At 41.9% G+C, this 25,664-nt stretch overlaps 1 protein-coding gene across 2 annotated transcripts in view; it reads left to right on the top strand.

Moving 5' to 3' along the window:
* The first annotated feature begins 1,561 nt into the window (after positions 1-1,561).
* The window catches only part of PCCA (propionyl-CoA carboxylase subunit alpha), a 302,667-nt gene continuing 278,564 nt past the window's right edge, over positions 1,562-25,664 (top strand). For both annotated transcript variants that reach the window (XR_012833141.1, XM_075740848.1), the window contains exons 1-4: positions 1,562-1,708; positions 9,326-9,403; positions 12,880-12,927; positions 13,023-13,091. Coding sequence is in view for 1 of the 2 variants with exons in the window: in XM_075740848.1 (XP_075596963.1) it covers positions 1,646-1,708; positions 9,326-9,403; positions 12,880-12,927; positions 13,023-13,091 (258 nt within the window). In the remaining variant the exon portion in view is untranslated. The remainder of the gene's footprint in view (positions 1,709-9,325; positions 9,404-12,879; positions 12,928-13,022; positions 13,092-25,664) is intronic.

Genomic DNA, 25,664 nt, shown 5'->3' with positions numbered 1-25,664 from the left:
GCCTTAAGCTGAAGGAGGGTAGGTTTAGATTAGATATTGGGAAGAAATTCTGTACTGTGAGGGTAGTGAGGCACTGGAACAGGTTGCCCAGAGAGGTTGTGGATGTCCCCTGCCTGGAAGTGTTCAAGGCCAGGTTGGATGGGGCTTTGGGCAACGTGGTCTAGTGGAGGGTGTCCCTGCCCATGGAGGGGGGTTGGAACTAGATGGTCTTTCAGGTGCCTTCCAACACAAACCATTCTGTGATTCTATGAAAAAACTGTTGTTACTTTGCCTTGTGAACACTGATTTGAACATCTCGGATCACATTTTTTCTACAGTTCAGTGTTGTAGGCAGCTCTCTATGCCTCTTTTGTACTTCAATAAAAGTCTGAGATGGTAACAGTGATGCTTCTTATGCACTTTCCTCACTGTAAAACTTTTTCGAGAGATGATGATTTACTTGGGGATTGACACCACTCTGTCATCTCCATCAGGTGCGATCCAGGATTCCTGCAGCAGGGAGCCTGAGCCCGGCTGCACAGGTCATGCCAGAAGAGGCTGACTGGGAGTGTCACGTGCCAGAGATGAGCAGAAAGTAGTTCCTGCAGATGATCAGAAATAGAGGATTAGCAGCATCCATTTCCTTCCACTCCTCGTGCCAGCCTCGCTTGCATATCATAGCGCAGGAGCTTGGGTCAGGTCTGCTGGCACAGGTTATGTCCTTCACCTTCATCCCAGGGCAACTCTGGGGGTCAATGAATCCTCTGTCTGCACTGGTGCACCTGTGCTGATGTAACTCTTAGCAGATGCACAGAGGCAGATAGATTTACATGCACGCACAGGGGAAAGCCCTTACATGATCACCCATAGACAGACCCAAGTTGTACACACAAGCCCGCACTTCTGAAATCAGCTATATATACATGCACACAAATGCAGCTCCACACACAGGAGAGATGCATGCACACGTAACAGCCTGAGACAGACACCTACAAAAGCATGTGACCCCCGAGGCACATGCCCCGATGCACGCACAAATGCAAGCCCTGAAAGTGTATGTCTAGGGGCACGCACAAATGCAAACCCTGTTACGCGCACCTGGAGGCAGGCACAGATGCAAGCCCTGAGGCCGGCACCCAGGGCAGGCACAAATGCAAGCCCTGAAAGTGTATGTCTAGGGGCACGCACAAATGCAAACCCTGTTACGCGCACCTGGAGGCAGGCACACATGCAAGCCCTGAGGCCGGCACCCGGGGCAGGCACACACGCAAGCCCCGAAGCACACTTCTAGGCGCGTGCACAAGTGCACACCCGGCTCCACGCACCCACAGGCAGGCACAAATGCGTATCCCGCTGCACGCACCCGGAGGCAGGCACGGCTGCAAGCTTGCACGCACACACCCGGAAGCACGCACCAATGCAAAGCTCGCTGCACACAGCCAGAGGCAGGCAGGCAGGCAGGCCGGCAGGCAGGCAGGCAGGCAGGCAGCTGCTGGGACCCGCTGGCAGGAGCTGCCCAACCCCTCGCGCCCCTCCCCGCCCCCGGCAGGCGGCCGCGCTTGCTCCCTCGCGCCCGCGGCGGCTGCTCGGATTGGCTGCGGGCGGCCCGGCCTTCCGCCGCCCCGGGTGAAAGGGCGGCCGGGCAGCGGCGGCCGTGGCCGTAGATATGGCGGCGGTGCTGTGCTGGGGGGCTGCGGGCGGTCGTCGGGGGCTCCGAGCGCTGCTGAAGGTGAGAGCCGCGTTGGGGGCGGGTGGGCTGACCGAGGAGAGCTGGGAGCGTGGTTTCCTTTCCCGTTCCCTGCAGGGTGCTCGGCGCTGAGCTGTGGGGGCCGCTCTCCGGGGCGGTGGAGGTGCCCCTGTGTAAAGGGCCGGGGCGGGTCCCCTTCCCCCTGAGGGGCTGCGGGTGGGGTCCCCCAGCGAGTGCTGTCCCCTGGGTGTGGGGCCGGCGGAGGGGTCGTCCCTCCTGGTGAGGACTGCGAAAGGGGCGTCCCCGTTTGCACGGCTGGGTCTGTCGGGGGGTGCCCCCCGGCTGGGTGAGGGGCCCTTGGGGAGCGTGTGTGTGCGCGGTGCTGTCGCTGCGGCGGTGACAGGTTGTCGGGTGGGAGGGGGTGGGGTGCTGCCCCTCTGGCTCCCCGGGGGGCCGATGCCGGCTTGGGCGCGCTGGGCTGGTGGCTGGGCTGGGCGGCAGGGAGCTGGCCGTTCTCCTGCCCGGCGAGCTGCGGAGCTGGCTTGTGTCCGGCCGGTGACCTGCGGGTGCTGGCTGGTGATGGCCGTGAAACTGTAAAAGCTGGGTCTCGGGGTCGGTTGCATCCAAGAGTTTGTTCCCTGGTGCATCCCATTCGTGTGTTGCCAGGAGTGGGTTTTTAATTTAATTTTCTGCTGCTGCAGAGGGTTATGCGCTACTCCCTCTTTAATTCTGTCCTTTCCCTCTGTTAAACTGGAGCTTATCAAAAGTCAAGGGTAGAGTGTAGTTTTGTACTAATTTTAGTAGTAAAATTTTAGCTCATAGAAAAAGGCTACTGCTTTGTGAGACTGTCTCTTCCCCCCTCCTTCCCCTAGATACTGATAGATCTTTCAGTTGTCACTTAAGGCTTTACCATGTTTTTTTTCTTCTTAATTTTCATGAAAATGCAATAAACTCATAGCAGAACTATACTAATGTTTTTGGTGGAGACTTTAAGCTTCTGGAAAGCCTTATTCCATAGACCATGGTGTAACTTCACTGAGGCAGTTGCTATGTTTTCTTCTCTATTACTTCTACAGATTGCATTAAAAGAAAGAGGAGGTTATTTAGAATAAGAACAAGCAGCATTATCACACACAGTGTTGTGTAACAGTTGAATGACACAATAGTTTATATATGGGAAAAGTGGTGCAAAATATCTCTAATTGCTTACAATAGCAAGCATTTATAATTATTTGTTTTCCTGGAAAGGAAAATGTGTGGAAGTCTTCAAATTCTGGTGGAGAAGAGGATTTACATGCAGAAAACTTTTGCTCTGTGTACCCGTGAGCGTGTGGGATAGGTTTCTCTGTAGAAATGTAACACATGACAATTCTCTAAAGAATTCCTCATATATCTTTATGGATCATGTAAAGGAGGTGCTTTATGTAGCCAGGGTATTTTGAGAAGGGCTTGAAGAGGAAAAAAGGACATGCTTTACCCAAGTATTTTTTCTCAGGAAATGTGCATAGCAAACTGGTTTTGCTGTGAAGGTGTGAGAGAAGCTTCTTGAAATGTTAAGAGACGTTTGACTGGAGATAGTGATTTGGAATTAGCAGAGGGCTTGTGCTGTTTGAAGACTTTAGTTCTGGTAGCTGTATACACGCGTATATAGATGTGGAAGACTTCTGCTCTTCCTACTAAATAGGCCGAAGACTTTGATGTCAGTCCTTTGGAGCCTCCCTGTGAAAGGCCTACTTTGTCTCCTTCTGACAACTCAAGGTTATGGTTTGGCTGTGTCAGTGTAAACATTGTAGAAATGGTGTATTGGTGACACTTTTGTAAAACAAAATATTTTTATAGCTACCTCATAGCACTTGTGACTTAAGTAACTGAAGTGATTTTTAGCTCTTAATACCTGTATATGAAAGTTACCTTCAAGACATCAGCATATTGAAAAAGATTTAATCAAACAAGTTTGCGTGGTAATTACTTTCATAGATTCTTTCACATTTTGCTAACATACAATTGATGTCTTCAAAATTAGTGTGGTTGGAGCCCTTACACTTTTTTGCAAAGGCTAGTAGCTAGTGAGTTGTCCTTAACTTTTGTCCCTCTCGTGTGGGAATCAACAAAGAACCTGAGAAGACTACAAAACCACTGAGCTGGGGATTCCATGAATTGCTGTGTTTCTAATCTAATGCTTAGCGCTTCTATTTAGCTTTTATGTAGAACTGTTTCTGTTTAGAATATAACAAAAAGTTCTTTATGAGTGCTTTGCACTTCTGGAGCTGGGAGAAAATCTGATGTTGAAAGAAGGCTGTAGTTACAGAATGAGGGTGAGATGGCTTTTGATACTTCAGTCTTGAAACTCTTCTGAGAGCTGCCAAACTGTCTAAAATAATGTAGAAGGAAGTGATAAATACTGTACATCATGAAATCAAGAGTAAACTGCTGCTAGGGATTTTATCAGTGCAGATTAGTTTTTTAACCATTGAACTAAATGTATGGAAAGTTTATCTGCCATTTGTGCCATCTTAAGTTATCTGCACCCACCACTTTTAAGTCATGGAAGTTATCTGTACAGTGGGAGCTCCTTACTCTCTTCTGTGACTTTTTTAGCATGCTGTTATTCCAGGGAAATGTGTTTTCCCCTTGTTTATGAGCACAGAAGTGTTAGGCTGATGGGACAACAAGATTGGTATCATCTGCCATTAGGGAAGGGAATTAAAATGGCTACCAATCTGGGGAGGTGAATGTAGCCCTAAACTTCTGGAGTTCAGTGATTGTTTCTAGTACGTAAATTACAGATTTTAGTACTGACAAATGCTCTTAAAGCAGACCACAGGGAGAGATTTCTGGTTTTCTCCTTGCTCCCAGGAGCAGCTGTTTGGATTCTATAGGCAAAGCATGCTGTGCTCGCTACTATAGGCAAATCTTAGTTCTGGAAGAAAAAGTTCAGTTCATTAAAATTTACATTGAGTAAAAAATGGAAGTTTTTTTTCTGTAACACTATTTGTGTGTTAATATTCTTGGTTTTTTTTCTGTACAAATCTTGTGTTGGTGGTTCCTGCAAGATTGTTACAGTGCTGTGATCTATTTCACCAGCCTTGCTGGAGCTGTTTAAGCTGCTGCAGTGAGAAATTGTTCCAACTTTCTGCAGCTGCTAGGTCTTGATCACAGGCCATTCCTTTTGAGCTCCTGTCTCCCTCCAACTTGTGCCAGCACTGCTGCTTGAATATCTAAGTGGATAAGCTGGACTGAAATCTGGCTGAGAACACATTTTTCCCACTCCCTGTGTCTTCTCAGCTGGATGTATTCACTGGTCTGGTTTACTATGTGACTATACAAACTTCTGTGACTGCCGCAAGGGAGAAGGTACTTGGGTGTAGGAATGATTAGTTTTAAAAAAATAGCCTTAGGTGTATGGGTGTTTCCTTGCTTGTAGTTTGTGTTCTGTGTTGGCAGACAGGTACTATCCTCTCCCTCTTAGAATTGCCAGTGGTTCTCAAACCTGGTTAGAGTGAAAGACCAGTATAGTGCAGTTTGCCTTATAGAACCTTGTACTACATCTTTGTTTGCAGTTGGCTTCAGGAGGATATGTTTGTTTTTCTGTTTACAAGATTTGACAGTCTTGTATGAATAAACTACATTTTCAGCCTTATAGATTAGAATTCTTGCAGACACATGAAGTTTCTGTGTAATCAATCTGGAAAAAATTACATTTTCTTCATGTTTATAAGTATATTTGCAGTGTATTTCCCATTTGCTCTAAGCATTCCTGAATAAAGGGATTATTCTTGTGGTGCCTTAAACTTGAATCTCTGAAAGTGTAGGGGCAAAAATCTTGTTAGGATTGCTAGTGGAAGACGGAAGAAAGTGGTAGAATCTATGGCTAGTGAAAAGAAGCATGCTATTCTACCTGTTACTATTGGGCATTGCTTACTGTATTTTCTAGTAATGTTAAAATATACATTCCTTCCCATATTAGACTACTTAAAGCAAATGTTGGTATGTGATGCTTTTCCTGCCTGAAACCTGGAACTCTGCATTTCCACTTCAACACTGAGACCTTTTTCTGCCTGGAAAGCTCAATATCAATGAGTTATTTACAAGATGACCAGTATGGCAGAGAAATTGCTTTCCTTGATGAGGGACATATAAGCCTTTAATACCCCACATGTAAGCCATCTCTAAATAACAAGTTAAGTTTCTATTTTGCTGTTGTGTACTGTGTCCTCAAAACACCTGAAGAGATTTCCTAGGACTGTGCTGGGTGCCTGGGAGGCAGGTTCTCTGCTAGGCCTCAAAGTGGTGGTGTGTGGTGAGCATACTGTTCTACAACTTACTGTGTAGTTTGATTTATATAAAGTTATTTTATAACTGTTACAACTATTCAAGTTTAAGCTCAGTTTGGCTATTGTGTCTTTAAAAGATAAAGCAAATGCTTTTCCAAAATACAGTATTAACACCAGCTGTTTTTTGAGGATTTAGTAGAGGTGGGAAACTCCTAGCCAAACTCAGAAGTCCATAGTTGAGCTCTCATAAATGAATAGTCTGTTCTTGGGCTTTCAAGAGTGAAAAGCTTTACCAGATTGAAGTAAAAAGTCATGACAAAAATAGGCATACCCAATGACTCTACTGCCTTCTAGTTTTGCAAGGTAGGAGAGTCGCTAGGTCAAGTTGAGCTCTCTGGTCTCTGTTCTGAGGAAATTTTTATGTAAGGTATAATCCTAGGGCATGCCAATTAAGAATCTAGCTTGAGAGTTAGATTGGCTTGGCTGGATTGTTTGAGAGTTCTTTAGAGGTTTTGGTGTAGCTTTTAACAAACCTACCTATAGCAGGAGCCCAGGGGTAGGTGGCACCTTGAGTAACTGTTGATTTGGAGATGGCAATTTGTTCTGTTGTGGCCCTAGTTGTGCATTATTTACAAAATATCTGTTTATTTTAATACTCATTAAATTGCACATAGTGGCTGGGAGCAGACCACTAAAGAGACTTTTCTTGAAGTGGATTCTAGATTAAGCGAGCTCTTAAACCTTAGTGTATATTGATATAGATACATACAAATCCCCCACAACTCCTTCTTTCCAAAACTGAATTAGTCAAAATTTCACATCAGAGTTGAGCAATATGCTTGATTTGTTTTAGGAAACTACCTCACATATATTCAATTCAGGGCTGAACCTGGTTCTCAGAGTGATTCTAATGTGTGTGGGAGGAGGTAGTTAAGTTTTTAAACATAGATGCATAATTAGGTTAGGCTATTATGAGACTTTATGTGAAATCTGTCCAGTTCTGTAGTGTAAAACCAGAACTGAGTATAGTTTAATGCTTTTGCAGTTTTCTAATTGCTTGGTAACTTTCCTGTATAAAAAGTTAGGACAGGGCTTTTTTCAAGAGAGCACATGGCTAAGATTCTGTAACTTAATGCTAACCGATTTTCCCATCACAGCCTTTTCTTCTAGTTTCCATCTGTGGCATAACTTTTCTGGCTTCTCACATACATTCAAAACTAGCTTTGTATAAAAGGTGTTTACAAGAAAGTTCAGAAGCTTTTCCTCCCTTGCTCCCTCCCCCCTCAGCTAACTGCAAGTATTTAGATTAGCCCCACTGACCTTTAACAAGTGCTTTCTTCAATGAATAATATTAACTTGGTGGAGAGTTTTTTGTCCTGTATGACCTTCTTCAGACTATTTGTCCCACAAGCACTTCTGTCAATAGTGTGAGAGGAGAGGGACTCAATCTGCTTAACTAAGGTGTATTCTGGGACAGGTGAGTATACTCTGCTGTAGCTGTCCTTGCTCCTCTCTCTGACAGGATCTAGATCACAATAGTCTCCTGAAGTGTAGCAGTCCTGCTGTAGACTTGGGTTAATGATGAGCTGGTAGGTGTGGTTGCAGCTGGCAGAATTTGGTCCTTAACTGTATCTTCCCTCTTTAATTCCTGAAACAGCTTGTGCTGTCAGGTTCTCAGATGGAGAATAATATACCCCTGCAAAAAAACCCACCTCTTTTTTGATTTGATTCTACCACATCGTGTGATTTGCAGTTCAGGTTGTTATTCTGGATTTTATTTTTGGAGAGTTAATTGAAAAAATTAAAGCAGCAAAAAACCCCTCCAAACCCACCAAAACAAACTGAGTGGGAGAGAAGCCAGCATATGAAATGGGGTGGAACAGTTGCTTTCCACTGATTATTTTTTTAGTTCCAGAATAATTATTCTGGAACAATTTAGATAATCTAGATAAATGTAATTAAGAATACTTGGGACAGTGTCTGCCACTAGTGATTGGCATCTAGATGATTTGTGTGGCTGTAGCAGCTTTCTACTCATGAAGCTTGGTCTGAGCTGGCATGAGGTAGTGTGCTCTAAGGCTTCCTTTATTTCTGTATTACAGGGCTTGTATGGAAATACATTGGTTTTGTTTTATAACATTGTAATATCAGCTGCATTACAAATGTGATGCCTTTCTCAATCCTGAGCTGGTATCTGCTTTCTTGATGCAATATGAAAAGTATCTTCAAACTAGATCAGGCTAGAGGGCTGCCAGCCCTGGTACTTCAGAGCCAGTATGAGCTTGCAGTAACCTTAAGGTAGTTGAAAGTTGATAAAATTCTGTGTTCACTCCTGTTGTGGAAGGGGCAGCTGAATTATCTAATTAACCTGTTCATATGAACATACACTTCCTTATTTTTTGTCTCTTTTCCAGTGTTGTCAATTTTCATCTTTATTTCAGTCTTCTCACAGGAGAGCCTTTACTTTCCACTACTTAGAGTTCTGCAACTTAAGAAAACAATTCTTTCAGACAGAATCGACAGGTTCTGTGTTCTGGCAGTTGCCAGTCATTGTTCTGTGCATCCTACTAGACAGTATTCAGTATTAAGGCTTTTTACAGTGTTTGATTCCAGTTGGGTGAGCAAGTGTAGTTGTCCCAGAGTGGTCTGTATTGATGCAGCTTTGATGTGGGATTGTTTATCTGATTACTTTTGTTTATGGCTAACTGTAACTGCCATTATGTTGTGACTTGAGCAATATCTATGTGGATCTCTGATACACTTGCAAATCTGTTATATCATCAATGTTTTCTTTGGAATAGCATATGTACACTGCTTTTCATGACATATCAAGCAAAATTGTTAAACTATAGGAGCTAAGTCCTTTGTAGAAGTTGGTTCAGAGCAGAAATCTCAGGAGAAAAAGGCCTCTTTTGCTCAGATTGGCACTCAATCTTCCCCACCGCAACCCCTGACAGCAAACTAGCGTGTCAAGTCTGTTGTACTTTTGCTCTCCATACTGGCCCAGTCCTGCTCTATTCCCAACAGCTCCCTAGCAGTGAAGGCCTCTCCCCATCCCCCACATGTACAGACACATGCATGTGTGCTCTTTTGAGAACTTCTTGGTAGGTATTTCTTGGAACAAGAAGGAAAGAAGATGGTATAGTGGAGAGTTTATAAAAAACCATTTATATCTAAGATAATGACTTTGTATCTAGAACTTCTGAATTATTTTTTTGGTTACTGTTTGTTGGGGGAGAGCAGATCCTTGTAAGCTTTCATCTGCTTGGTGGGGGAATGGAAGGATGTGGAAGAGTTTCCTCAAGATGTCAGTATATGAACTGTTTTTATCTTACAGGAATACTGTAGCAGGAGAAAAATGTTTAATTCATTCTTTATTCCGTAGTGTGAAACACTGTGTTCAAGATGGTGCCTTGTAACTTCACATAAACTGTATTCTTCTGTGTATGATCCAAATGAGAAGGTAAGTAGTATGGTGCATGTTTTCTCTTTAACATTTTACTGTACCACAGACATTTGGCTTTTAAACCTATCTTCTCCCCTGTGCTGCTATTAACAATGGTAGTTCTAGTATAACCCATGTACAGTCACTGATTTAATAGCATGTTTTTCTTTTTTTAAACCAAAAAAGTTGCTTTTGCAGTATACTTGTCAAGAGGGGGGTGCTACTTCAAGTGCATACCTTAAAAGGTTGGATAAGTGATTGAGCTTGGGAAAGTTACGTACTAGCCTGAACCTGTTATAATTGTGAAACAACTATTAATATTTTGCATTGTGTGGGAGGTATAGGCCTGTTAAGACATCTGGGAGCTAGAGTAGCCAAAAACTTGTTAATAGAAACAAAAGTATGCAATAGTAGCAGCATGATTGCTAGATGATCTGACACAGGGGTGAGAACTTTAGAGCTTGGATAAAGATGGGCCTTTAAGGCCTGCAGAGAGTAGTAAATCCTCATCTTGGGACTTGTGCAGTAGCAATCTCAATTTACAGTTACTAGCCAAGAAAAACTTTTCTTGTGGGAGATTGTCTTGGCATGGCCTCTCAAGTAACACACTTGGAAAAATAATGTGGCTAAAGGTATGCTAGTATTGAAGTGTAAAAATGCTGACAATTCGGGACCAATATGCTTGCCCTTATGTACCAGTGTAGAAGCAATTAACCAGGAGTGAAACAGTATTAGTGAACTGGGAAAACCCAGTATGTACCTAGAACTATGGCTTAGTCTTCTGAAGAAACCTGTTTTCTTAAGGTCCTTGCTTAATCAAGGTTGTCTTCCTTTTCTAAAGGCATAGGCAATGTAATTGTTACAATGTTTAGACAATATAATTGGGTATTTGGTTTCTCTTAACTAGGAGCTATGTCATTCCAACCAGTGGCTACTATAAATAGTTTAAGCTGTTTTCTGCTTTTTCCCTTCACTGCCTCTTCCACTGTCTTTTTAATGATAAGACTTTCATATCAGACCTTTTTCAGCTAGCCAGTTGAAATGACTGAAGAAGTGTATGTTACTTCAAAGCAGCATGTGATTTTTTTACATGGTGGACTTGAAACTTGTCTTTAACAGCTGGAACAAGAGTCCCATCTCTTCCTGTTAATGTTTTTATTGCAGAATTAGAAAAATAAAATCAATGTCAGGTATTTTTAACATCTTGCTACTGAGAGTCTTGTCTTACACTGACCATACTTGATTAATAGAACACTGTTATACCAAGAACGAAGTTGATGAAGTATTTGAGTTGTTAAACTTTTTCAATGCCAAGTATCTGGGAGCTTTTTTATTTCTCCTTGAGTCTATATGCCTAAAAAGCTTTGGGTACCTAGAATGCTGAAATTTAGATTCAGGAACAATTTGTTGGAAACCTTTTGTTTTTTTCACTGGATTTTAGACCAGGTCCCCAGCTAAAAAAAGCTCTCCAAATAAATTGCTAGCTCCTGTGGTGTTCTTATAGTAATTGTACCTCTGATAATTTGAGCTTGCTTAAGGATGTTTAAGGTCCAACTTTTGAGTGGGGTATGGGTGTGCCTATATACTAGGCAGTGGTATGCATTCCTCAGCAGGTCTGGCTGTGAATCTACCATATAAGCTTGTTGCAGCTCTTACCTAGAGGGTTTTTTTCCCTACTTATTTTCTGTATGTTATCACATGGTAGTATTTTTAAACTGGTTGTGTGATACCAGCTCAGCCCTGGCTTTGAAGAAGTAAATTTGGTCAAGGGCACCTTGAGTGTGCCTGTTTGGTAGGGGAGCAAACAATATATACCCTAGTGTGTCAATAGCAATTCCTGTTGGGGTTTTGCTGTGTTCTTTCTCTTACACCTGTCTTCCCCTCTGCAAATTAACTAATGACTGTGGGTGTAACAAACACTTTCATTGTTGCAGTGGCAATGCTGTTCCTCCCAGTCCATATGAAAAACAGCTGTTTGGTATAGGAGAGGGAGAATAGCTATTGAATGCCTTAGGGTATAGTTTGATAAACCTAATCTGGTGTAACTGCAGGCTGCCCCTGAAGGGGAGAGTCCTGCTGGTTCCCTATCCTGTTTTTGATTTGGAGTGTGGGAGGCAGAGTAGGACTGTTTGATTAGTGTGTTGAACTGATGTGTCTTGAAGCTGTATCCCTGCTAGGTCTGATGTGCGGAAAGCAGTGGGGGTAAGTGGGTAAAGTAGGATTGCCCCTTTCAGTGGCAGCTTGTGTTTACAATCAAGCAGGTGCACATATATATTTAGAAGCAAGGCCAGTGACAGCAATAACCCTTATTCTCAACAATGAAATTTTTATGCTGAGCAACTCTGTTCCTCCACTACTCTTAATGGGAAGTTTTTTGTTTAGGGTGTAAGGCTTATTGATTTCTGGTTGGTTGTTATCCACTTCTTACAGGCATGATAGAGTATTGAAGAAATATTTACAGCATTAAGTGCAGTCCAGTGTGAAAGCTGACAGTGAATTTCAGGGGTGTACTAAACTTGATTTCTGTTGCACTTTGGTTGCTACTTACTGTTGTGTAACAGCATCATGATGGCAGTGCAGGATTTTGCCAGGTTCCTCACATGAGGCTCAGCTGCAAGGAGGGGCCAGGCTGGTGCAACTCAGCAAGTGTGCCTCTACAGGGTAGAAGTGTTGGTCTTTTTGACCTTTGTGCCCTAGGTGGAGAGGAAACTCTCCTCCTTATGATTGGAATGCCTTTTAAAGATCTCCCATGACAGATTAATATTGTATTCCAGGTCATCTGTGCTGGTTAGAGGCACTGACCACAGTTACCTGCCAGGATTCTCCAAGTAGAAGTAAAATCAGCTAGGTTTAGATTTTATACAGACACTTTCCCAAAGCAGATTTGGGAGCTTTCACAGGGGTACTGCAGGAGAACAACAGTGATGGTAACATTGGCATGGGTGTTTGCTCTGTGCCTAGCAGAATATAAGTGTAAACTTCTAAAACATTATCTTTAGAGTACTGCCATAATGTGGGATCTTTCTTTCTGTAGTTTTAAAAAAAAGACCTGGAAAGTATGGTAAGCATGCCTCCTTTGAATATCTTCTGTGCATTAAAAAACATGCAACTTGAACACTTCTAGGGTAGAGGTGGTTGGTGTGTATTTGACAGTGCTTATGAATGTCTCTTCCCTGAATGTGACTGTCTCCTAGAGCCTTTGTAGAGTTCTAGTTTCTGCACAGCGTGTGATAAGGAGATCCAGAGAATGCTGGTGTGAATAGTCAACACCTTTTTTTCTTCTGAACCTGTGTATTTACTAGGTTGATCTAGTATAGCATACCTTTTGTGCTAATCAGCAGAACCCTTTTAAAAATAGGTGATCTTGGAGTTACAAGCTCATGGATGAACCATGGTTTTAGTGGAAGTGGAGGAGAAAATAATGCATGTTTCTGGAGGGAGGAAAAACTTGTGTTCTGTTCATCTCAAAATCCTTATCATTCTTTTCCCTTCAGACTTTTGAAAAACTCCTTATTGCCAACAGAGGGGAGATTGCATGCCGAGTAAGTATGTAATCTTCTAAGTTTTTTCTTTTTGTAGCTAATTCTTAAACTATTGGTATTTTAAATATTGATATTTGTCATTACTTATATGGTAGGTCATCAAAACGTGTAAGAAGATGGGGATTAAAACAGTTGCCATACACAGTGATGTTGATGCCAATGCTGTAAGTACTGCTTGAATTCAAATGGTAGATGGGATATGGGATTCTTAGTAGTTCAACAAGACTTGCAACTGTTATGCAGGTTGTTGATTACTGCGGTGGGCATGTTGGCAATTCTGAAGTATCTTTGTGTGTGTCCTTTTCCTCCATGTGCTTGAAAGCAGGGGAGATACCAAGAGGGCAAGGATTGTACAAGTATTTAGCATGTTTTTGTGTGATCTCTTCTGTGTTTTGCTTATGTAAATGTTAACTTGTTTTTTCCCTGGATTAAAGTAGACAGTAACACCTGGTAGATATGTGCACCAAGTATAGGAGTGGCAGCAAACCCTGAGTTTTTATTGCTAATGTATGCAAAAAAGGCAATGAAAAAGGATCTTAGGAGATAGTATAGAACTCGATATAAATTGTTCCTGTGCCTGGTTAATCCAACTCATTGCTTGCTACTTTCCTCTCCTACTGGGTGTGCTGAATAAGCCTACTGGAGTTGTTCCATTTGAGGATACTGAGGTTCCTTGAATATTCAGCAACAGGCAGAAAGGTGGTAAAATGGCTATCTAGACAAGTAAGGTACTTGTCTAGCTAGTCGCCCATTTTCGTGTTTTGTAGTCTCTTCTTGTAGAAATATTTTAGCAAGAATAGGAAGATAATTTCCTTTGATATAACAAGTGTAGTCATACTTGCATATCCTTGTTGACTAGAAAGAAAATATTATTCCTCGCATGCAAGAACTGTTGCAGGGGAAAGGGCTGGGGGTGCTCCCATGTCTGTCATAGTTGTTGAAATCTGGAAGGGAGTTAAAATCATGTGTTAAGATCTAATAGAAATCTGTCAGACAAGCATCAGGAGAAAAGTGTATTTTATGCAGGACAGGACTTGTGAATATAGGTGGTGGGTTGCTCTATGTTTAAAAACTGAAGCACGGTTGATGTTATCTGTGAAAGTAGTTAGAACTTGGTGTTTTCAGAGTTAAGTGAAAGGTGAGATCTGTTGGGAGTTTTGGACTTTGACAGTGCTTTTGAGTCCTTTTGTGGTTCTATTCTTACGTGACCAGCTCAGTTTTATATAAATAGGCTGTAGGTAGAGCAAGGGACTAAACCTGGATTTTCTGAGGCAGGACAAATGCCCTACTGCTGGATTTCTATACCAAGTAATTCTTAGGTGAATGAAGAGTATACTTGGTCTAGATTTTATCTGGTAGCCATAACTGGGAGAGTGTAGTAGGTTGTGGATGCTCAGTGAACTGTGAAATGAATTCTTAATGGATGAGTATCAGACATTGTGATAAATTCTAATTCATTTGGAAGCCAAGGGTTAAGTGGATATGAATATGAACTACTCTGTATGATCTATGATCTCTCTAGTAAAACTGAAGCATGCTGATGGGTACTTGTATTCCATCTTATGTATATAGTATCTTTTGTTAGGATAAATGGTTTCACTGTTTAGCAGCACTGCACAGCCTTGTTCATTGGCATGAATTAATCCTGAAAATAGGCTAAAAAAAGCTGTTTAAAAAAGAAAACATCTTTCACCAGACTGTAATAGACAGAGAAGCTGTGGATGCCCCCTCCCTGGCAGTGTTCAAGGCCAGGTTGGATGGGGCTTTGGGCAATGTGGTCTAGTGGAGGGTGTCCCTGCCCATGGCAGGGGGGTTGGAACTAGGTTGAACTAGGTTGGAACTAGGTGATCTTTAAGGTCCTTTCCAACGTAGGCCATTTGAGGGTGTTACTTACCGTAATGTAACAAACAATGTTTGTCCTGTGTTGTTCACTTGTGTTCAGGTTCCATCATCAGCTGTGTTCTTGGTTATACCAGTGGTAGCAACATCTCAAACACTCTGAAATCAAACTTCGGAGCTGATGCAACTTGCCAATGAACCTCTATCCTTACGTAGCTAAGAACAACCTGTTTGGTCAGTGGTGGGATGTTGTAAGAGAGTTGTGAATATCCTTTTGATTTTGTGCTTGACAGGATTAAGCAAGACATCCTTCACTCCTTTAAGACTTGTATCACAAAGGCAATGAATATCATAAGCAGCTACCCTGATGACGGTAGTCATTGAACCAAGGCAGAAAGAGATGTAAAGGTATACAGTTGAACTAGTTGCACATTCCAAAGCTGTTTGTCGTCACTAAAAATAGTGGGACCTGGTTTTTAGTGACTGAAGTAGGTAGGGATCGTTTACAAAAATATTTTTGATTAAAGTGTTTAGAAATAACATTAATTGGAGTAGGTAAACTTTTCTGTTTAGAACTTAGAGTAACCTTTGAGATGTAGTAATAGCCCCATATTACACTACCTGCGTGGTTACTTGCTTAAGTGTGGATAGTCTGACACTCTTTAAACTAATTCATTGTTACAAATAACTTTAAAAGGAGAGTAAACTAGACAGTCTGTTACATCACTCTTTCCTTTGTCATACTGGGTGAAAACAGAACTGAAATTGAACTGAAGTAGGGTTCCCTGTGTATGGTTTTCCCCCCTTAAATATTTTAGTGAGCAATCACAAGGTATCCAGCAATTCAGGCTCTTCTGTGATTCTAGTTTATTCCCCATCCAGTGTCATATGTGTATGTGACCTAAGCAGGCATTTGCACTGGTGTTGGATGGGAATGATATATGTAGTCTTAAAGTCATTGGTCTTTGAATAAAGATACTGTAAGATTCATTGGTGAATAATCTTATCTTAGGACTTTATTTTGGATTTTTTGTTGACTCTTTAACTTTTCTTTCATTTTTTTGTCAGTATTCTCTGAAATCCTTGTGGAGTTTACAGTACTGAATGGAGGTTGTGGGAATAGCTGAAATACATATAGACCTTTAGTGATGCTACTTAGTTTTTCTCATTCTTCAGACTTAACTTTTGTGGAACACAATGGCAAATGTCTTGAGTATGCTGTTAGAGCAATATTAATATTGACATAGTAATTTTACATGCTAATGAAAAGAAACTAGACTATAACAGTACAAAGGAATTTTCATACTGAGGGAAAGCAGCAAAAAGGACTGTAATAAATTGAGAATGTGGCAAAAATTGAACAACCTACTGAGCCAAATAAAGGTTACCTGAAGAAAGAAAAAAAACCACCAAACATACTTTTTTTTTTTTAATTTAAAAAATGGGCAAAGATCTGAAGGATATCTATAGGTTAAAAGTGTTAAGGTGATAGGGAGGGAATGTTAGCAAAGCTTAAAAGGAGGCAGGTGACTTCAGAGGCTTTTGGGTACTTGTGTATTAATACAAAGCTACGGGTAGCTGGAAATGGTATTAGGTGGGATTGGATTAAATTTACCTTTGCAGAGATGGGAGGGGGTGTGAATTGGGGAAAAGATTATGTCCGAAGTTATTTATGCAGTGGAAGAGAAGTTGCTGCTTTAACAACTGTCCTGAAATAAAATCATTGTGGTGGCTGGGGCAAGCAGCCTGACAAAATGGCTTCTGAGACCCCCATAGAGCATACAGTTGCTTGTGTGGTTCTGAGTATGTTGAGAAAAGTAGGTCATAATGGATGCTTTTTTAGGGTCTTAAAAATCCTGGCTAATACTCTTTATTACATCTGTTATTTTGGGGGAAGCAGATGTAATAGAAAAGAAAGAAATTTTTTACTGTTCAAAATGCTCATTTTTTAACTTCAGAGTTCAGCTTGTAAGACTAATTTTTTTACACTTGGATAGGTAAAGGGGAGAAGGACTAATAGAATTTGGGAATGTTTTTAATTAAAACATCTGGTGGAATTATTTTTGGGATGAGAAAACAAGCAAAGAAGTTCTGGCTGAACAAGAGTAATCGTATGTACTTTTTCCCCCTGAACTGATTGGAATAGAGGGTTAAGATGAAAGAGCCTCCTCAACCATAAATGTAACACTGATGGTGCAAACATTGTCAAGGAAAGCTAGAGAACTATTGTAATGCCTAATGTAATCAGCTAAAAGTATGATAAATGAAGAACAAGCTTTCACTAATTGGATCTGAACAAAAGAAGGTATAGCATAAAGCAGTGAATGAGATATAATTTTATTTGGCATTTTTTAACACAGCAGGGATTCTATAGCCATACGAAGCAATGAACTATAAATGACTGAAAAAATCCCATGGGAAAGTAATGTAAACTACTAAAACTTTACGGAGTAGTGGACAGTTAGTTAACTTTAACATAAGGTTTTTTCCGAGTCACGTAAGACTTCAGGTGTTATTCTATTAAATTGCTGTAAACATACATCTCAAAATGCTTTTAGCTTTTGCAGATCACATTTTCTGTTAGATAATATAAAACCAAAAATGATGCAAATGCTTTTATTGATGTAAAAGTAATTGCACAGAATTCAGCTGTTCTCTAGAAACTGTAGTCTTCTAAGTGAAGTAAAATGGGAAAAATCAAATGACCTAGAAATGGAAGATCTATATTCCTTTCCTAGCTTTATTTCTTTTTTAAGCTTTGAATCTGAGGCAGTATTTCAGAAGGAAGTTGTGGGAAATGTGGTTTAGGAAAACTGCAAAGCTTGTAAGCTTCTATACCAAGTCTGTATTGAGCGGAATGAATTTGGGTGAACAAGTTGAGCTTTTCTCTGAAACAAAAACTTTGAATTTTGCTGAAGTCTTCCCTACAGCCTAATGATATACTGTCAGGTTCTTTTGTTAAGAAATCTAATTGGCAAAAATAAATACTGTGGGGGAATTTGGCATTTAAGTTTTAATCTAAAAAAAAAAAAAATTGGATTGAAAAATGGAAGTTTATCCAAAACTGGTAAGTTTTCTTTACTTGTAACTAACTTAAAGTACAGAGGTCTTAGTAAAGTTTGGACAAAGTCTCATTTCTTTTTTTGCTGTTTACTACTTTAAAATATGCAAAGCTTTCTTTTGTCATCTGCTACAAAACTAGAAATTCAGTCACTTTGACAGCTCATTGCCACTCAATGGCACTTCAGGAGTTTTTGCTCTGATAACCTGAGGAGAGAGCTGTTCAAGTACCCATATGAAGAGGAAACTAATATTTTAATGTCTTGTTTAAACACATTATTCCCAGACTGTCTGGAGTGTATAGAATGGACTCTGCCTCCATGTACTGTCTCGAGAAATTCAATCTTCATAAATGGTGCTGTTTGCAAGATGTGCAGAGTAGGAATGTACCAGATCACACCAGGGAAACATTAGGGTCAGACTTGCAGTTGGTGTCCTGCTCTTCTTTCAGTGTATTTCCTTTTTGTTTCAAAAACATGACAGCATATTGGTTATTTCTTTGTAAGAAAATGGTGGAGGTGATGTTACTATCCTATCCCTTTGCTTTATCAAGTGCTCTACTGAAAAGTTGTGTAAAGCACAGGAGATGTAAGTGATGGTCATCCTGTGAAGACTCAAATACCTCTGTGGGTGCTGACAACTGTCTACATCAGTAAGTGGTGTAGAGTAACAGGAGTGGATCTGTAGAGTGAAGTGGTTCATGCTGAAGACTTGGTGTCCTTGCTGCCTGCCTTTTACAATCTGTTTGGTTCTAGTTGGTGCCTGCTGGTTGTGGTTTGATGTGCCTGTTGGACTGCATCTTCTAGTGGAGTTTTGCCTGGAAGATAGCCAGTTCATGTGCTTTGAGACATCTCTGTGTTAGACACAATCTGTCAGTTGAGACACAATCCTCTCAGTTGCCCCAAAACACATTAACTTAAAAGAATGCAGTCCTGGTTTGAACTGAAATGCTAATGTACACTGAAGCTGCTCTAATTGCTTGCATGGTACTGCCCTTCTGGGCCCTTTCCTGCTCTATCACTTTCCTTACCTTGTGCTGAGCTGTTTCAGTGCTCTCTGAACACATCAAACACCTCATTTGACAAGTTAGTTAACATTTTTCTACTGATTTAGTATGCTAAAATATTTCGGTGGAATGTGTGACAGATGCTGGAGCTATGTATGAGTAAGGTGAGTTGGGAGTAGGTCAGCTATGTGTTAAACGGACTTCTGTTGCCTTGCTGGCTGCTGGGCTCTGACACTGTACCCAGAGCTCTGGAATTTGAAGAGATGTATAGGCACTTTAGTGATCAACTTTAAAGTCTAGGCGACAGGCTGAGCAGGGCTGAAGTCATAGGCTTCACTTGTTCTGAAGACTTGCATCTCTTGGGTGGTAAAGGAAGAGCAGGCAGCTCCTCTCAGACATGAGTGTTTGCTGAGGATGCTGGATCAATGGCTCCTGCTGCCATAATGCTGGCTCAGACTTATGCTTATTACAGAGTTGCCCCAAGAAAACAAGTGGGTGTACACCTGTTGTCCATTTTGCTTGTGTTAATCTCTAGCCATTTCCAGTGGTGGTGGAAAGTGCTATATGTAGTAGTTTTTATGCAATTAAACATTGTCAGCATGATCAAAAAAGATACTTAATGCCGTGTTCCTCTGTAAGAGGTGCTGCAGTGGCATTTTTTTCTTGCTGTCTCACCCCCTTGGAGACAAGACCAGAAGGTCTTTGAACTCCTTCTCCTTTGAGGTTGAGTGGCCTATTTCCTGACTTTATCCTTCACCCAGGTCTTCAGCAGTAACTGTTTCATTGTGCAGATTCACAGAATGGCAGGGGTTGGAAGGGATCTCTGGAGATCTAATCCAACCCCCCTGCTAAAGCAGGATCACCCAGAGCACGTTGCACAGGATGGTGTCCAGACGGGTTTTGACTATCTCCAGAGAAGGAGGCTCCACAACCTCTCTGGGCAGCCTGTTCCAGTGCTCAGTCATTCTCACAGTGAGTCATTTTTCTCATATTAAGATGGAACTCCCTGTGTTCCAGTTTGTGCCCGTTGCCCCTTGTCCTGTCACCGGGTGCCATTGACAAGAATCTGGCCCCCACCCTCTTGACATCTGCCATTTAGACACTTATAAGTGTTCATGAGATCCCCTCTCAGTCTTCTCTCCAGACTAAAGAGACCCAGTTGTCTCAGCCTTTCCTTATACAAGAGATGCTCCAGTCTCCTAATCATCACCATCACTGGACTCTCTCCAGTAGTTCCTTGTCTTATTCATATCTGTTGCTCCTGTGGTTTATGTTGTCCCAGTGGTGCTATTTATTATCAGCTGTAGCTGTGGATGTTCAAGGATGATCTGTTTTGAGGCCGTATTCATGAGCAATGCTATTCAGTAATACTGTCTCATTTCTTGTCTGTGCAGGTGTAAACGTTGGCCAGCAGCCCCTGGGCTGAATTTCCCTTTACTGCTAAGATGACTTCTAGACCGAGATGGACCTGAGGCAGATTTTTTGTGAATAATGTTCACAAGTGCTTGGGAAATGACTCTTACAGCTGATCTAAGACTGTCCTAAGAGCAGTTCTCTCCCTTTCTTACCTTCTGATCTGTTATGTACCTGATGTTTTTGTTGGCACTACTATATGTGCAGCTTTTTAAGTGGATTGAGGATGCTTACTGAGACCAGTGAAAAAAAAATGAAAGAAGTGTGGATGAGTAAGCTGATGTGACTCCCTGTGTAGGTTAATGAATGCAGCAGTTAATGCCATCAGGACACATTGCTGGGAACCAGGAGAAGAAAGGAGAGGATCCTATTAACCTTTTGACAGGCTGTCTAGATTTAGTGTCTTAAGTTAGTATGAGCCTGTATCCCTGATACTGGTTTTCTTCTCTGCTCCCTTTCCCCCAGTGGTGGGATATGTGATGGGGCTGTGTGAAGAGCTGGATTGGGAAGTGGAGGCATCGTTAGAGACCCTTGTAAAGAGGGTTGTATCTAGAGCCAGATACTTTTCTTAATTGTTGGCTGTGTATAGCTTGAGAAACCGCTACCAGGGTATTGTGGGATCTGTGGCTGACAGGCTGTGGTTCCATGGATGAGATCCTGGTGCTCTTTTTCTACGGAGGGGTGTTAGACAGGGAACTGAATTACATACGAAGTGTCTGAAAGATGAAAAAAACTCAAGACTGGAGACAGGAAACAAAGTGAAGGTGTAGTAGGGAGAAGGAAAGTACAGTTTGTGGGGTATAAGATATAGGTATGGATGTGTATGTTACTTCTATGGGTTGTTTTAGGTTATGCTTTTTTCCTTGTTCTTAAAAAGCATCTGCCTTTCACTTGTTTACTTTTCACAAGGTAGCATTATAATTTAAAAAGGATGAGTTTGAGATTACCCTCTTATTACCAATGAATTGTCTGTAGGTAGCAACTAACATCCTTTTATAGTTGTTTCAAACACATGGTGATATCTGTTTAATTGAAAAAAAAACCCAAACAGAACCAAACTAACCCTAACTGCAGGTCTGTCCTCCAAACTTGTCAAGTTTGGGTGTGTGTGGAATCAGGAACAGAATCATTGTTTAAAGATTATCTTTGGATGACAAGTTCTTACTGTGAAATTAGTGACAAAATTTGTCACACTCAATTTCTTAGAATGAATAGACTTCAAAGTTGAATGTGGAGATTATAGGCCTGTGTTAAACTAAATGCATTTTTGTATGTCTAAATTTAAATTTTATTAAGAAGTCCTCTTAATTGATTGCTTCATATATAAATTATTTTTCACTTTTTCTGAGACAAGATGCTCTAGATAACTGGACAGTAACTGTCATTTTCCCCAATAGAAAACTTCCATATTTGTTTTTCTTGAACTGGCATGCCTGCATACATATGAGTGTTGTCCCGCTAGCTAGATTGATCATGTCTCACCATCAAAATTTTCCCTAAAATTGAGTTTATTACAATGAAGGCCTTGAAGCTCAGGTTTCTGTCATAAGCTGACAGGAAGCACTTTTGAGTATGCATGAATAAGCAAGGACTGTCAAAGATCAGTTTATGTAGGAGTTGATGTGACTGTCTATTTCTTGCTGGTAATAGGCCTTAAAATAGCAAATGATATGATAAAACTCTTATTCTATCATGAAACTTTTTTCATGTCTTGGCCAACATGAGTAATAAATAGTATGACATACCTGATTTTTAGTTTAGCACTTGTCTCTTGATGTATGGCTAAAGCCTAATCTTTTAGGTCAGTATAGTCAGCCTTGAAGCCTGATTTCAGCTCTTCACTGGAGATTAACATAGCAATTCTTCTAAATGATAGTGTCAATTATAAATGTTTGAAATTGTTTCCAAAAAGGAATTTTCTGAAAGAGCTTACAGCCCTGGCACTTTCCTGATTATTTTTCAGGGTAGATTTACATCCTGAAATATTTAAACAAAAAGTAGTACTGGATGCTTTGACTGTTTGTTGATTAAAGAAGCAACAAAACCCCCAACCAAACAAAACCCACAAGACTCTGAAAAAACACCCCTTGCCTATATGAATCACGCTTAAGAATTATCATTAAAATACACATTCACCACATTGATCACAGAATCTTCACAAGCTTCACTTACATCAACAAAAAGAATTCCCCATGCCAAAATGAAAATAACATCACAACACCATTGAAAGTGAATGATTTACACGCAGTCCACCCCTAATCCCTTCACCACAATTAAGCAACAGAAATTCCCCACAGTCATTCTGCTCTTCACTCTCTAGCTGTGTTCAATCCATGTTTTGCCTATTACCTCTCCTAGTTACTATCATCTTGAATTCCTTGTGCCCCACATTAGGTGCCAAAAAGGACTGTGCTGGGTTGACCCTGGCTGGAGGCTAGGTGCCACCCAAAGCTGCGCTGTCACTCCCCTCCTCAGCTGGACAGAGAAGAGAGAATGAAAAGCTTGTAGGTCGAGATAAGGACAGGGAGAGATCACTCACCAATTATTGTCATAGGCAAAACAGACTGGACTTGGGGAAATTACTTGACTCTGATTTGGTAATAAATTGAGAAATAAAACCTAATCTTAAACATCTTCCCCCTACCCCTCCCTTCTTCCTGGGCTGAACTTCACTCCTGATTTCTGTATCCCTGAGTGGTGCAGGGGGGCAGGGAATGGGAGCTGTGGTCAGTTCATCACATGTCTTTGCTGCTCCTTCCTCTTCACTCTCTTCCCCTGCTCTAGCATGAGTACCTTCCCAAAGGAGACACTCACAAACTTCTCCAACCTGACTCCTTCCCATGGGCTGCAGTTCTTCAACTGCTCCAGTGTGGGTCCCTTCCATGGGATGCAATCGTTCAGGAGCAGACTACTCCAGTGTCAGTCCCCCACGGGGTCGCAAGTCCTGCCGGAAAACCTGCTCCAGCGTGGGCTCCTCTCTCCACAGTGCCACAGGTCCTGCCAGGAGCCTGCTCCAGTGCAGGCTTCCCATGGGGTCACAGCCTCCTTTGGGGGCATTCACTTGCTCTGGTGTGGGGTCCTGCATGGGCTGCAGGTGGAATCTCTGTTCCCCATCATCCTCCATGGGCTGCAGGGGGACAGCCTACCTCACCAGTCCTCCACAGGCTGCTGGGGAATTTCTGCTCTGGTGCCTGGAGCACTTCCTTGCTCTCCTTCACTGCAGGCACCTTGGTGTCTGTTGTTGAGTTGTTCCTCTCACCTATTCTCACACTTCTCTCTGGCTGCAATTGCTCTTGGTGTTGTGCATGTTTTCCCCCCCTTCTTAACTATGTTACCTCAGAGCCACTGTGGCTGATGGGCTCAGGCTTGGCCAGTGGTGGGTCTGTCTTGGAGCCGGCTGGCACTGGCTCTGTCAGATGTGGGGTAAGCTTCTAGCAGTTTCTCACAGAAGCCACCCCACCACTAAAACCTTCACATGCAACCCTTGTACACTGTCTGTCCCCCCCAACCTCCAGCAACAAAAACCCCAAACCAATTACACCCTGTCCAAAACCGTAATGTATCTTGTTTAATATAGGGGAAGAATAGTAATGTGTTTGAATAGTTGGTACCAAGTAATAGCTATACTTAGTGGTGACTTGGGTTGATAGAGAGGCGTGTATTCTGTTTAGATATTACCTTTTTAGGTTTCTGTGTCTGTCTTGCTGTGTTAATCAGGCAATGCTCTTGAGTTTCATTCCTGGATGTTAATTTGGTATATAGTATTCTGGGGTGCATTAAGAAGAGTGTGGCTAGCAGGTTGTGGGAGGTTATCCTCACCCTCTACTCTGCCCTGGTGAGGCCACATCTGGAGTACTGTGTCCAGTTCTGGGCTTCCCAGTTCAAGAAAGACAAAGAACTTACTGGAGAGAGTCCAGTGGAGGGCTATGAGGATGATGAGGGGACTGGAGCATCTCTTGTATGAGGAAAGGCTGAGACAACTGGGTCTCTTTAGTCTGGAGAGAAGACTGAGAGGGGATCTTATGAACACTTATAAATGTCTAAAAGGCAGATGTCAAGAGGGTGGGGGCCAGATTCTTTTCAGTGGTGCCTGGTGAGAGGACAAGGGGCAATGGGCACAAACTGGAACACAGGGAGTTCCATCTTAATATGAGAAAAATGACTCACTGTGAGAATGACTGAGCACTGGAACAGGCTGCCCAGAGAGGTTGTGGAGCCTCCTTCTCTGGAGATAGTCAAAACCCGTCTGGACACCATCCTGTGCAACGTGCTCTGGGTGATCCTGCTCTAGCAGGGGGGTTGGACTAGATGATCTCCAGAGGTCCCTTCCAATCCCTTCTATGAATTCTTGCAGTCCCTTTGTAGCTAGTGTTTAATATCTGCTCACCTGTTGACCTGTAATTTTACAGACTTTGTAATGTAGGATGCTGGCAGTTTTTAAAGTGAAACAGTTTTTAATGTGGGCTTAGCTGTCACAAATTTGTGACACACTGATTGCTTGTGAAAGCATTTCATCTCCCTTGTCTGCTTTCTGTAGTAATGGAACATCACTGTCCAGGTAGCATGTCTCCAAGATTGACCTTTTATAACTTTGTACTCATCCTTTTTATTCCATATGTAGTTTCCTGAGTTGTTATGAATGAATCTGAGAAGCAGCCATAGATTGAGTGTGGCACTGATGGTACCTGTTGGGGGCAGTGAATGATAGCACTTTGAAAGGGGGAGTGGGAAAAAGAAAAGGTGGCACAGTTCTTCACGTGAGCAGTCTGAGCTGCCTGGCTAAAGCTGTTTTGTACTCTTCCTTTTTCTCTTCAAAGACCCTTTTTTGCAGTAGTAAAGAAATCTTAGTCCACACTAATGCCTTAGAAACCCTGTTATGAAATAAGAAATTCATTTTGTATCTCTTTACATTTTCATGGTAATCTTAAATTATAATTGGGTGCCATGGTTCTCTTAAATGCATGCAGCTGTCAGTGCAATGAACACGCATCGAGCTTGGGTCCCACAGTAACACAACTGTTGGAGAATGGCGCCCTGTGGGAGAAGAATGTGGATGGAAGCTGAGACAACTGTGTTGAATTGCACAGAGATAAGATCCCAGTTAGCAATGTGGGATGCTGGCGCATGGCTAGTGATTGCAGTTGATTTGTGTTGTTGCACAGAAAGAGGTGTGACCAGGTGATCTTCCAGCTCTTGTTCGTTAGCACTTTTTATGACAGATTCTTACCTAAGTATGTTATAGGCACTTTCTCAAGGATCAGGTGACCTGTCTTAGTACAGATGATACGGTGATATTTCTTTACGTACCTTGGCAGTGGTTGTCTCTTGAGAACAGAGGGAAAAAGAGGCGGTTTTAAGTTTCTCCTGTTGAGTGGCTTCATTTTTTGTGTGATCCCAAACAGAGCATTACTTTTCCAGA

This window comes from Balearica regulorum, chromosome 1, assembly GCF_011004875.1.
Source record: "Balearica regulorum gibbericeps isolate bBalReg1 chromosome 1, bBalReg1.pri, whole genome shotgun sequence".
In the NCBI taxonomy this organism is placed as follows: Eukaryota; Metazoa; Chordata; class Aves; order Gruiformes; family Gruidae; genus Balearica; species Balearica regulorum.
The sequence above is the reverse complement of the archived record's forward strand: the minus strand, read 5'-3'. Positions and strand labels throughout refer to the sequence as shown.